This window comes from Physeter macrocephalus, chromosome 10 (assembly GCF_002837175.3).
Source record: "Physeter macrocephalus isolate SW-GA chromosome 10, ASM283717v5, whole genome shotgun sequence".
Lineage (NCBI taxonomy): Eukaryota > Metazoa > Chordata > Mammalia > Artiodactyla > Physeteridae > Physeter > Physeter macrocephalus.
Window position 1 is genome coordinate 28,561,803 of NC_041223.1, and position 13,979 is coordinate 28,575,781.

Genomic DNA, 13,979 nt, shown 5'->3' on the forward strand with positions numbered 1-13,979 from the left:
TCAGTATAAATTTTAGAATAATATGACTATAAATTAATATTTCAGTGTTGTAAGACTTTATGTTTTAACATTTTAAAATAATTGAGTAATGAATGTGTTCCAGATTTTGAAAGGAAGTATGAATAGATAAATGGAGTTCTAAAAAATAGAGAAAAATATTTATTCACTCGGAAAAAAAAATGGCCCTTGTCTAAAATCTTGCATGGCAAAATGATTTCATCTACAGACTTAAGAGCAACTCACAGATAGATATATAAAAACAAGTTTCCTACAATCTGTCAATCTTTACGCTGGTAAACTTAACATCCTGGAATCACCTTGGGCTTGTAGCTTTTCTCCTGCATCATCTTTTATAGCTGTCATCCTCAGGTAAATGAAAGGAAAGTAAAAGATGTGAAAGAAAAATAAAATCAGAAAAATATTTTTTAAGATATGAAATCAAAGGCAAGGGGAAAGTAAATTGATAATTTATTTTAAGAGAAAAACTTGTTTCTCATAGAAACATTGATTTATTTAGCTTTTACTAAACTTTTCCTTTTAAAAATTACGCTTTGGGATTGAGGTAGATGGAGGCTGCCTTTGGAAATGAAAGCTTTGTCTATTTGCTGTGGTTTTTGAAAAACCATATATTTCCTGTGTTAAGAGAATTCTCTGAACTTTTTTTTCAAATGCTATCTGCAGTGTATTTTCTCTGAGAATGTATGTAGTATATATGGGAATCTAAACAAAATGTCATCTTTGTTCCCACGGAAGCTCCATTCTTTTTATGTTTTGCAAGCATTTAGGTTGACTGGATTCTCACCTTTTGTCACAATGCCTTTTCTCTTGTTTCCTGAGCTGTGTTTTGGTAGACCCTAAATTCCTTTTCCTGTTAGGTTTGTTACTTAGTCTAAAAGGCTCTGTCACTGGTCTTCTATGTAGAAGTCTAATAGAGAAGACTATATTACTTCTATATTGCAGAAGACTGTATCCCTGGAGATACTCCTTTCTTTATAACCGCAAAAGGAATGTTTTTCTGATAAAATACAGTTCACGTTTAGGGTGTGATTTGTGTGTGTGTGAATTGCATAATAAATTCAGTTCCTCAGGTATTTCATAGGTGTTTACTCATGAATGAGAAAAGGATGCCAAAAATAGATAGTTTTCTTTTCTTGGTAGCTTTATCATTTACTCATAATAAAACTCATTTAACTATTTCGTACTTAACAGAGCCGACTTTGTGCTACAGCTGCAGCAATACCTAAAAGGATCTGCAATCCAGATAAGACCTCACGGGTAGACAGTATCTTGAGAGCAGTGACACAACTCTTTCTAAGGTTTCAAACCCAGAAATTTGGTCTTATTAGTGTATCCAGAGCTGCTCAGAATCTGGGGTACCTGGTAATAGTAAACAGTTCCACAAAAAGTTGATTTATAAACTTAAACATCTTATAATGGAAGGTATACCTCTCCAGCTGCTTGAGCACTCAAGACCACTCGCCCTTTTAAAAATTAACCTGATATCTGCGTCAGTGATCACAGAGCTGATTGTTAAGCAGAGTCATAGGAATAGGGATTGAATGGGTTTTTAAATGTTTTATGCCAATTCTGAAAAAAAGATTAATTTTCTCTACCCCACAGGAGATTTCATCATATGATAATTGGTGATAATTAACATCTGTTTAATTATGAGTAGAAACTGACATAATGAATTCCTGGTACTGTGCTAAGTGTTTTACGTGTTCACTGTATTTAATCCTCAAAACCATCCTATAATGTGGATGCTAGTATATCCCCATTTTACAGAAGATGATGTTGAGGCTTACAGACATCAAGCAATATTGCCATGGTCACACAGATGGAAACACTGGAGCTGAGATTCAGTCCAGGCAATCAGAATCTCATGCCCACAGTCAGTTTTACTGTCTCCTTTTAGTGATTGAAATTACTAATATCCTTTAGACATAGTCTATGTCCCTTAGAAATTTCTGGATTAAAAAAAAAAGGGCACTCTTCTCTTGCAGTTCTTTTTTTCTAAACTCCACATTGATTGTTACCATTTTTTCCTAGTGCTGTTCTAGGATGATGATATATGCTGGTTAACCTTAATTGTACTAGAATATTATTTGTGTCTCCCTAGCAGCAAATTTACAAGTCATGTATTTTGTGTTGCCTTTGACTAATTTCTTTTTCAAAAGTGACTTTTTCTTGGCCTTATGCCATGAGTTGTAGGCAGTCCCCTTCTGCAGCTCCTCCAGTCGTATCCTTTACTCCTCAGAAGTGTTTACTATTAGATTTCCTCTGAAGTAAATTATTAATTTGAGAATTATATGTATGGGCATTCTTATTTATAGAGATAATTATATACTGCAGTTCAGAGTGTGTCTTTTAGATATGTTAGTGTCCCAGTACAGAATTTTAGTGTTTATGCTAAGTTTACTGAGGAGACGAATTTTTCTTGAGGCAGTTACATGTGGACCCTCCAGAGTCTTGTTTGTCAGTGCGTTTTGCTTTGGCAAACCAAAATCATGTCATTGAGTCTCTTTAATTTATACTCTTTCCAGCTGATTGGAACAGTGCAGAGTGACACCTGCAGGTGATAGATTAAAAAACACTCTCCCAAATGTTGATTTTGGTTATTAAGAGATTAATATCTGAATGTGTTAAAAAGAGTTGATATTTTATTAAATGAAATTATGAGTATTTCTTTACTTATTTTATCCTATTTCTTTTAGGAGGTGATACGAGCCTGTGCTGCAAAGGTGAGTGGTTTTTGTTGTTGTTGTTGAATTTTATTTTATTTATTTTTTTATACAGCAAGTTCTTATTAGTCATCCATTTTATTCATATTAGTGTATACATGTCAATCCCAACTCCCAATTCATCCCACACCCCTCCCCCACTGCCCCCCCTTGGTGTCCATACGTTTGTTCTCTACATCTGCGTCTCTATTTCTGCCCTGCAAACCCGTTCATCTGTACCATTTTTCTAGGTTCCACATATATGCGTTAATATACGATATTTGTTTTTCTCTTTCTGACTTACTTCACTGTGTATGACAGTCTCTAGAGTGAGTTGTTTTTATTACCAGGAAGATAACTTTAGTTTCCATTGTGATGCACCAAAGAATTGAAATGTATAGTTGTAATAGAACTTTTACAAAGTTCATCTGATACATATCTTCTGCATTTGAGCTCGAATTTATCAAGGAATCGTAATAGTAGCACTTGAGAATTCAGCAAGTAGCTTCATACTTTTGAAGATTTAAAAATATTAAGTGATTGGGATATACTTTCAGTAAAGGGCCAGCAAGATCATTTCCTTCTCTGAGAAAAATATTATATGATACTTTATAGGTAAGAGACAGCAATACAGTTCCAATGGGTGAATGCTGAGTAAAGTGTATAAGCCTTGAAATGAATGTAAGCCACACATAAACGGCAATGATATATTGTGCTGATAATGCTCTGGATCATTTATACCGTGTTTCATACTTCCTTTCCCATTTAACTATATAACAATCCTGAGAGACAGATTAGATATTATTGTTATTCCAATTTTAGAAGAGAGGAAACTGAGGCTGAGAGAGGTTAAGTGATTTGCCCAGGACCCCAAAGTTGGTCTGAAAATGGAGGTATACAAAAAGGCCCTTGATTATTAATCAATTTCAACTAAATTGTATCTGGGATGCTCAACACAACAGCTTTCTTCCTTCTACAAGCAAGGTTATTTTATGTACAACCTTTAACTCAGTTGTCAAGAAAATAAGTTTTATTTAAAAGAGTTGGAATAACACCACATGTTCATCCTTCCCTCTTATTTTCTTCTGTCTGTTCCTGAAATTCAGTTGAATAATTAGACATCCGTTTATTTATCAGATATGATTATATATGTCACACAGTGAAAGGTGAGACCTCCAGAAGGGAAAGAATTAAAGTGGTATTGGTATATTCAAAGACTGCTTTATATAATGTCAGTGCAGTGGAAATACTGTTTTTACTCAATAGACACCTCCTACCATGTGGCAGGTGCTTGGAATACAGAAGTAAGTAGGCTATTGTCTCATTCCACATGGGGCATCTTATGGAGGAAATGTGTCAGAAAACACTGGGCTTATCCCATCACTGAGCTGTCCAGTATCAGTCAGGACCCATCACTTTTTTACCTAATTATCACAAGTCAACAGGAAATAGAATATAGACAAGGGGAAGGAAGATGGGGGAAAAGGAGAACAAGCTATATTCTGAATTAGGCTGCAGATGTTCAGGAAACTTGTTCCTGATAGCAATGATTGGTGTAATGATTGTAGCTCTAAGATTACTAAATCTTCTTAAGTATGTATAGAATATAAAACTGGAGTCAAAAAAGTAGTTTATCCTCTTGATTAGCAGTTCAGAGCTATTTCTCTTTATTTTAACACATGTATTATGTACCCCTCTTTTGTACTGCTGTCTGAATGTCCAAAGAGTAAAGTGTTCTGCACTATTTGGCAAAAGGCTTTATGGAGAACGTCCTCTGCTATTCTGGAAACTTCCTGAGGGTGGAGGTTCATGTCATTCATCTTTGTGTTCCTAGTACTTAACAAAAGTAGAATAGTCATTGAAAATATGACATTTGGAAATTAATCAAGGTCTAGAAAGATTAACCTACTAGTGTCTTTAGTTATTTTTTTATGACAGTTTTATTGAGATATAATATACATACCATAATATTCACCCTTTTAAAATGTACAATTTATTGGTTTTTATTATATACACAGAGTTGTGCAACCATCACTACTATCTGGAGTTCTTTCATTCCCTCCAAAAAGAAACCCCATATCTCTTAGCAGTCATTCTCCATTTCTGGGTAGGGACACACACACACACACACACACACACACACACACACACACACACACACACACAAAACACTCAAACTCCTGCTAACCACTAATACACTCTCTGTCTCTATAGATTTGCCTATTCTGGACGTTTTATGTAAATGGAATCACAGAATATGTGATCGTTTGTTACTGGCTTCTGTAGATTAGAATAATGTTTTCATGGGTTCTCCATTTGTAGCATGTATGAGTACTACTTTTTATTGTCAAATAAGATTCCATTGTATAAATATATTGCATTTTGTTTATCCATTCATCAGTTTACGGACATTTGTGTTGTTTATACTTTTTAGCAATTAAGAAGAATGCTACTATGAACATGTGTGTACAAGTTTTTGTGTGAACATATGTTTTTATTTCTCTGGGGTATGTATCTAAGAGTGGAATTATTGGGTCATATGGTAACTCTATGTTGAACATTTTGGGAAACTACCAAACTGTTTTCCAAAGTGGCTGCACCATTTTAGAATCCCACTAGCAATGGTTCCAGTTCTTCCTCATCCTTGTCAACACTTGGCTATTTTCTGTCTTTTTTTTATAGCCATCCTAGTGGGTGGGAAGTGGCATCTCATTGTGATTTTGACTTGCATTTTCTTAATCACTAAAGGTGTTGAGTATTTTTGTTGTATCATTTTTATATCTTCCTTGGAGAAGTGTCTATTCAACTCCTTTACCTGTTCTTTAAAAAAACAATTATTTCTTTTTATTGTTCACTTTAAGAGTTCTGTATGTGTTCTGGATACAAGTCTCTTGTCAGATGATCTGCAAATGTTTTATCCCATTTTGTGGGTTGTCCTTTTAATTTCTTGACGGTATTCTTTAAAACAAAAAGGCTTTCATTTTTATGAAATTAAGTTAATCTATTTTTTTCTTTTGTCACTTGTGCTTTTGATGTCGTATATAAGAAACCATTGCCTAACCCAATGTTCCAGAGATTTACTTCTCTGTTTTCTAGGATCTTTATATTTTTAACTCATATTTAGGTCTGTGATTATTTTGAGTTAATTTTTTTTAATATGATGTGATGTCGAGGTCTAATTTTATTCCATTTGCATATGGCTGTCTAGTTGTCCCAGCACCATTTATTGAAAAAAGTATCCTTTCCCCATTGAATGGTCTCTACACTGTTGTCAAAAGAATTTACTCTTAAAAGCAGAATATATTTATGTCATTTTTCATCTGTTACATCCAGGATAATAAATTTTTACCAGGTACCTAAGTTTTTTCTTCCCTAAATCCCATCTAGATTTTTATATTGTTGAAGATTTATTCCTTTTTTTTCCATTAATAGTTTTTAAACAAATATTTATTGAATGCATACCAAGTGTGTGTGCATGTGTGAGTGTGTGTGAGAGGGAGAGAGAGACCATGTGCGCACATGGAGAATACAACAGTGAATGAGAACATTCTATTGTAGGGAGACAAATAACAAAAAAGGAAATAAGATGATTTCAGCAAGAAGTGATGTGAAGAAAGTAAAATAGGCCCATGGGACAAAGAATGACAGGGGGAAGTTATACTCTAAAGGATGATCATGGAAGGCCTCTCTGAGAGAAATACTTGACAAGGAGCTAGTCCTGTCCTGCAAAAGTCCTCATCTAGGAATAAAACTGGCATGCTGGAGGAGCAGAAAGAACACCACTAAGCTTAAGTAGGATAGCGAGCAAGCAAGGAGGAGCAGTTATTCCTGACAAGTCGGAGAGAAAATCAGGAGATCAGCCGTGCCTTTGAAAGGGCCTTGTAAGCATGGTAACGTAGGGGAGGAAAAGCTTTACCTTCCACCCTTCTAGTTTCTGCGGCTGGTCTAAGGATTAAATTGGCATAGACAGATTAACGGGAGAAAAAATACAATTTTAATTACATACATACATACATGAGCTCCACAAAGTTATGATATTCCAAAGGCTGCCAGGTAACTGAGGCTTATATACCATCCTGAGCCTAGAAAAGGGATGGAGAGATCTGGGGCTTCAGAGGCAGAATGCAATTCAAGGGAAGGTGAGAGGAGGAACTGGTTAGTAGACAAGGTTACCCTGCCATGCAGATAAGTCTCTCAGGTGAAAAAGGTGTCCCTGATGATAGCTCTTTTGCTGGTATAGTAGATCCCCTTTCTAATGTATTGGGTTGGTCAAAAAGTTTGTTCGGATTTTTCCATAACATCTTAGGAAAAACCCAAACAAACTTTTCTGTTTTTGAGAAAGGCCAGTGAACCTTTTTTTTTTTTTTTTTTTTTTTTTTAACACAACCAACTTTTAAACATTTATTTATTTATTTTTGGCTGCGTTGGGTCTTTGTTGCTGTGCGCAGGCTTTCTCTAGTTGCGTCGAGTGGGGGCTACTCTTCGTTGCGGTACACGGACTTCACATTGCAGTGGCTTCTCTTGCTGCGGAGCATGGGCTCTAGGTGTGCGGGTTTCAGTAGTTGTGGCATTTGGGCTCAGTAGTTGTGGCTCGCGGGCTCTAGAGCACAGCGTCAGTAGTTGTGGCACACGGGCTTAGTTGCTCTGTGGCATGTGGGATCTTCCCAGACCAGGGCTGGAACCCGTGTCCCCTGCATTGGCAGGTGGATTCTTAACCACTGCGCTACCAGGGAAGTTCCCCGAACGAACTTTTTGGCCAACCCAATATATTTCCCTTACAAAATGGTAACTTCCACTCTGTTTTCAGAACTCCTGTGTCTGAAGTTTCTCAAAGTAATCCTTATGCCAAAGAGACATATTTTGGGGTGGCATATTCTGTTGTCCTTCTGTAAGGAGTTTAGGATGTTGATTTAATTAGAGAACAAGTGATTAAGATGTTAAGCTAGAGAGAATGTAAGAATAGATTTTAAAAGGAGAGTAAGGGTCTCAGTTCAAGAAAGAGGACATTGTGGCCTGGACTAGGCTGGTATTAAAAGATAAACTCAGATATAGTAAACATTTTTAGAGGGTTTTTTGGAGCATAAAATGATTCGAATTGGGCAGGGCCAAGCCAGAAATCATTAGAAGCATTTCACCAACAGGAGCTGGGGAAAGACTTCTATAGAGAAAAGGCAGAAGCAAAACAAGGAAATTATTGATAGGCTATAGTTTAAAGCCTAGTTGGCTGTTGTGATTAGTTGTCCTTAGGTTTCAATTTTGCAACCTTGAAGTATTTACAGGCTTAGATTTTGTGGTCATAGGCTACCCTGGCATTAGTGCCACCTCAGTCTAATGGTCCCCTTGATTAATTAGCTTAACAATGGTAATAAGGGAAATGCAAGCAGTGGACAGATTTGGGATGTATTTTGGAAGTAGATTCAACAAAACTTGGTGATGGATTAGATGTGGTGTAAGAAAGAAATTAGAAATAACTTCTATGTTGCTGCTTTCAGCAGCTGTGTAGATGGTAGCAGTGCTTTTTAATGAGGTGAGGAATACTGGAGTGGACTTTTCAGTATGACTATAGCTGAGAAGTAGGTAATTGGATATATGAGTCTTAAGCTCAGGCGAGAAGTCAGGGCTAAAGTCCTTTTTGTTCTAAACTGTCAGATTTGGTAAGATCACCTGGGGAAAGATTATAGCTAAATACCTGAGGCCCTGGTCCAGGAGAGGATATGTCAGAAAATCCCAGAGGAAGTATTTTAAGAAAGAGGAGTGATAAACAGCCACATGCTACTGAGAGAAAGAGTAAAATGAGGACAGAAAATTGGCACGGTGGTGTCCTTTGGTTACCTAGATGAGTGCTGTTTCAGTAAGTGGCTGAGACAAAAGCACAGTTGAAGTGAGTTGAAGACAGAATGGGAGCATACGGTATTTGTTTTTCTCCTTCTGACTTACTTCACTCTGTATGACAGACTCCAGGTCCATCCACCTCACTACAAATAACTCAGTTTCATTTCTTTTTATGGCTGAGTAATATTCCATTGTATATATGTGCCACGTCTTCTTTATCTATTCATCTGTTGATGGACACTTAGGTTGCTTCCATGTCCTGACTATTGTAAATAGAGCTGCAAATACCGTATGCTAACACATATATATGGAATCTAAGAAAAAAACAAAATGTCATGAAGAGACTAGGGGTAGGACGGGAATAAAACACAGACCTCCTAGAGCATGGACTTGAGGATACTGGGAGGGGAAGGGTAAGCTGGGACGAAGTGAGAGAGCGGCATGGACATATATACACTACCAAACGTAGGGTGGATAGCTAGTGGGAAGCAGCCTCATGGCACAGGAGATCAGCTAGGTGGTTAAAGCTGTTATACTCCAATAAAGATGTTAAAAAAAAAAAAAGACAGAATGGGAGAATATAAAGCAGAGGCTGTGTAGGCCATTCTTGTAAGACATTTTAACTGGGGAGCAGAGAAGCAGCAACTGGAGGGGAACATCAGATGGACAATATGAATGCATATTTATTTGCTGATGGGAATAATTCGATGGTGATGGAGAAGTTGATAATGTCCCATGGAGGTGGTAATTGCTGGACTCAAGTCCTAGAAAATGTGAAAGGGGATGTAGTCCTGAATGCCAGTGGAGAAACTAGCCTTAAGAGAAGGGCGTTTTCATCCTTTCTGATAGGCAGATGGGTAGGTGCTCAGATACAGATTTGATGATGGGAAGATAAAAGAGTTCTCATCTGATTACCTCTGAGATAGTAATTGGTATTAGAAGTCTGTTACATTGCTCTGGATTGCAGTAGCCCTGGACTTCTTACACATAAATTTATAATTTACAAATTTCCTTGCACTTTCCTTTGTTTAGGAGTGGACTGAAGCATGCCAGAAATGGTATGAGTCTATTTCCATAAAGCTTTGTATGATTCCTCACAAATGGAATTAGTCTGTTTTTCTCATGTTCTCAGACATATTTATTCGTACCTGGCATGTTATATAATTGGGCTTATTCTGCCTTAAATTGTGATTAATTTTGCTTGTCTTTTCCAGAATTAAATTATGAATTCCCTCGGAGGAACAACGCTTTTCTTTCTTCCCTCTCCCTCCCGTTCCTCCCCTCTCTCCCTTCCATCTTACCTTCTTTTTAAATTTTACATGGTATTGCTTCCATCTCTAATCTTTACATGTCTGAATTTCCACATGCCTCTGTAAGCTTCTGGAAGCCAGGGGACTTTATCTTTTTTTTTTCAGTTATTGATATCATCTACCCTAAATGAATATAAATGTAACCAAGCTAAAGTTTATTGAAGAATGCTGTAAAGGTGAAGTAATGATCTGTATTATAGTTTAAACTATCTTGGAACATATTATTCACTGAAAAATAAAAAGGTTTAAAAAGAGACTCTAGTGAAAATAAGTTTTTAAAACGCCTTAAAAAAAAAGTATTTTGACAGTATTTGGAAGACTGGCTTGGCTATAGGAGTAGTACAAGCTACAATAGGCCACGAAAAGAAATTATGGACTTTTGTTACTGGATATCTTAGAAAACAGGAAGAACCCTTGTTTTAGGAAAAATCAGTTTTCCTCCCGTCTCCCTCACTCTCACACTCCCACCTACCACACTCCGACATTTCTGACACCAGAGGTGGCGGGGTTTCCCTCATCAAGCAGTTCTGAGACACCAGCTGGGTAAATTGCAACTTAATTCTGACACTGTCTACCTGAAGATAGCATCAAATCCTACAAATTAAAGGCTCAGTCGCACAAGCCTGCCCCCCTCACCCCCCTTCCGGCGCCAGTTGCGAGTCCAGGTTACTTGTGCTTCTGACCAATCAGCTATAAATTGAGATTCCACCCACCCCCTCCTTGGGTTTCATTGATTTGCTGAAGCAGCCCACAGGACTCAAGAAAACAGTTTACTTGCTATCTATCAGGTTATTATAAAATGATATGATAAAGGATGAACATCCAGGTGGAAGAAATGCATAGAGCAAGGCATGTGGGAGTGGCGTGGACCTTCCTCACCCCCTCTCTGGGTGTGACGTTCTCCCAGCACCTCCCTGTGCCCCACCATCCTGGAAGCTCTTTGAACCCCATGTTGTCGGGATTTTTATGGTGACTTCAGGTAGGCATGGTCAGTTATTAACTCCATTTCCACCCCCTCTCTCCTCCCTGGAAAATGGAGAGTGGGCCTGAAAATTCTAAGCTTCTAATCATTTCTTGGTCTTTCTGGTGATCAGTCCCATCTAGAAGGCCACCAAGAGTCACTGCCCTAGAACAAAAGACATTCCTGTCACCTAGGAAATTCCAAGAGATTTTGGAGCTCAGCTGCAGGAACCAGAGTCAGAGATACAATATGAGAACAAAAGATGCTCCTAGTGTTCTTATCACTTAGGAAATTACAAGGGTTTCAGGAGCTCTGTGCCAGGAACTAGGGCCAGAGACCTATATGTATATATTCGTTTCTATTATTTCACACTCCTGTTTCTAGATTTAAATAGGAGTATTAAACCATGTAAATTAATGAGTTTCTTACTTTTAAGCCCATTCTGTAATTCTTATCATCAAAAAGTTACTTACATTTGAGAAGTCTTGAATACAAATACCACCTTAAATTTGGGTAAGGTTTTAAAACATGCACTGTTTTCATATGTGTTAATGCATTTGACTTCTGTGTAGTTCTTATTAGTGCTATACCAGCCGCTTACTAAAGAAAGGTAGACGAAACCTGTTCCTTACCCTCAAGAAGATTACAGTCTGATGGATGATAACTAACAATATAAGTAATCATACTAAAGTGTTACCAGTGCCATAGTACTAGAAGATGTGGGGATAGTGGAGAGACAAAGGAGGGGGAGGTAAGTTCTGTTGGGACAGTCTGAAAGGCTTTTCGTACATGATATAATACTTGAGCAAAAGCTTGGAGAAGGAGTTGGTATCCACAAGGAAGATGGAGCCAGGAACGAAGCCCATTCCAGGAAACAGGAACAGCATGAACTAAGTCACAGAGACATGCAACAACCTGGCATGTCTGGGGAGCTGTATGCAATTTGTTGTAGCTGGAACACAGGAGATGGAGCAGTAAGGTGGGAAAGCTAGATAGTTGTTATAATATACAAAGCTTTGTATGCCATACTAAAAAGTATGGATTTTGTCCAGTGGAACAGTTGATGATGGGTTTTAAACAGAAGTGTTGCTCGGTAAAATTAGCATTTTCGAAAAATCATCCTGGTAGCAGTATAGAAGAATTAGAGAAGAGACGAGAGATAGGAAAACAAATCAGGAGACTGTTGCAGCAGTAACACTAACTGTGGAGAAGGAGTGGGCTCAGATGCCAGAGCACCTGATTGACTTAATGAGTGACTCTGTGTGAAGCATGAGGAAGCAATCCAAGGTGATGGCCATCTGTCTGGCTGGGGCAGCTGGGGGGATGGTGATATCTTTCCCTGAGGAAGTGAACAGCAGGGGAAAGGTTAGTTTGGTTTTGAACTTACCAATCAGAGGAGTTTTATTGGGTTGGCCAAAAGTTCGCGGTTTCCCATAAGATCTTGAGGAAAAACCCGAACGAACTTTTTGGCCAACCCAGTATATTGAAGCATCATCAGCATAAAAGGCAGATGAAGCAATGAAAACAAACATTACTGCCCGGGATAACCATGTGTTGTGAGGGAAGAAGAGGGCCCAGCGGGTCTAGCAAACAACACTGATAGGCAGTGGCAGGGTCACCAACAGAAAAATGGTTTCCCAGAAACAGGTGAGTTATTGACAATGTCAGCTATCTCAGAGGCCTAAATGAATCCGCTAAATTTGATCATTTGAAGTCCACGATGACTTTAACTTCAGTTTTAGTGTTCTGATGGATAAAAGCTTTGTTGTAGCTGCTTGAAAGTGAATGGTGGAGGTATATGGATAGCAGTTATGTGCTATTTTTCAAGAAATTTAACTTTCAGTGAAGCATAAGGAAATTATGGAATCACAGTGAGAATTTGTTTTCTATTTTTGTACTAAAGTAGAAAGATTTATGCTTATAGCCTTTAGACAAACAGCCGGTAGAGAATTTGGAAGTAGAATTTTGGAAGAGTTTTAAGGATATCCCCAAGGGGACAGCTGGAGGGATTAATCTTGAATGGAAGGGTACCTCTTTCTCTGACATTAGGAGAAACAGAAAGGTAGGTGCAAGAGGTATGTTCTTAGAAGTGAGGATTTCAGGGGGTCCAGCACCAAATTTTCTCTCTGGAGTAAGGAAATACACTAAGAGAGAAAGGAGGTAAAGGTTTGTTATTGCAAGATGCATCGAGGTAAATTGGCTTTCCCTAAGGCATATTACTGCTGGATAAGTGGTTTGAACCCGGACTAGATCTTAATTTTGAGCTGCTCGCAGAGGACTATATCAGTAATCTTTGAACCACCAGTCCTTGATATATGTATCAAGGGCTCAAAAAATCTTGATTAAATATTACAAACTAAAACTTTGTTATGACTGATCCCAATTAGAATTCTAGTTTAGTTAATACAGCATTGGTGATCTGATTTGGGGGGAGATTTTCTAGCATGTTACCTCACTGTAAAAATTTCTCTTTAATAGTAACAGTGTTTCTTTCTAATCCCTCACTTCACTGTCCCAACTTGCAAGGAAAATATCTGGGGCCTAGAGATCATGTTGTATTTCTCTTTATGACACCATAGCCAACTCATTTCTTAGGTTTTACTAACCTAGATATCACAGAAATGTAAGCTGCTTTTAGAACTTATATTATGAGATGTTAAGAGACCTACTTCAGACAACTTGAATCTCACTTTGGCTCAAGTTTTCTGTTTAACTTGTTTTGTAATATTGGGATTTTAATTTTTACAACACACATATAACTTGCAACAAAACATTTCCTACATACTGTCTAGGTTTTGAACTGTCTTCAAATTAAAGTATTATCTGCATTGTTGTTCAAATTTAGTTCAAAAAATAGACAGTTGTCTGGAGGACGTGGGACAAATTTGTTAACATAAGCATATAGACAGTATTAATATCTTTTCTGTTATCATTTAAAACCATTTGAAGTGTCTTCACAAGTTGAAACTTTAAAAACAGTTCTTCAGGTGAATATAGCATATAAAGTCAGCTGAAATGATTAGACTTGTAAGTGTATATGGAAATCACTGTTATATATCTCCCAGTGGTTTTACAATTTAGTCACTAAAAGGTAAACTATTGCTGGCCTGTTTAGTTTTGTGCATTCAATTTTAGGTAGAGCAATGACTTTTTTAA

General features: G+C 37.5%; 1 protein-coding gene across 15 annotated transcripts in view; it reads left to right on the forward strand.

Annotated features, from left to right (window-relative positions):
- The window catches only part of AHI1 (Abelson helper integration site 1), a 194,821-nt gene that overhangs the window by 73,594 nt on the left and 107,248 nt on the right, over window positions 1–13,979 (forward strand). For 14 of the 15 annotated variants that reach the window (XR_003681424.2, XR_003681426.2, XR_003681425.2 and 11 more), the window contains one exon: window positions 2,715–2,741. Coding sequence is in view for 12 of the 15 variants with exons in the window: in XM_024122533.3 (XP_023978301.1) it covers window positions 2,715–2,741 (27 nt within the window). In the remaining 3 variants the exon portion in view is untranslated. Of the gene's footprint in view, window positions 1–2,714; window positions 2,742–9,766; window positions 9,994–13,979 lie in introns of those variants that run through there. The other variant, XM_028494420.2, reaches the window with a different exon arrangement.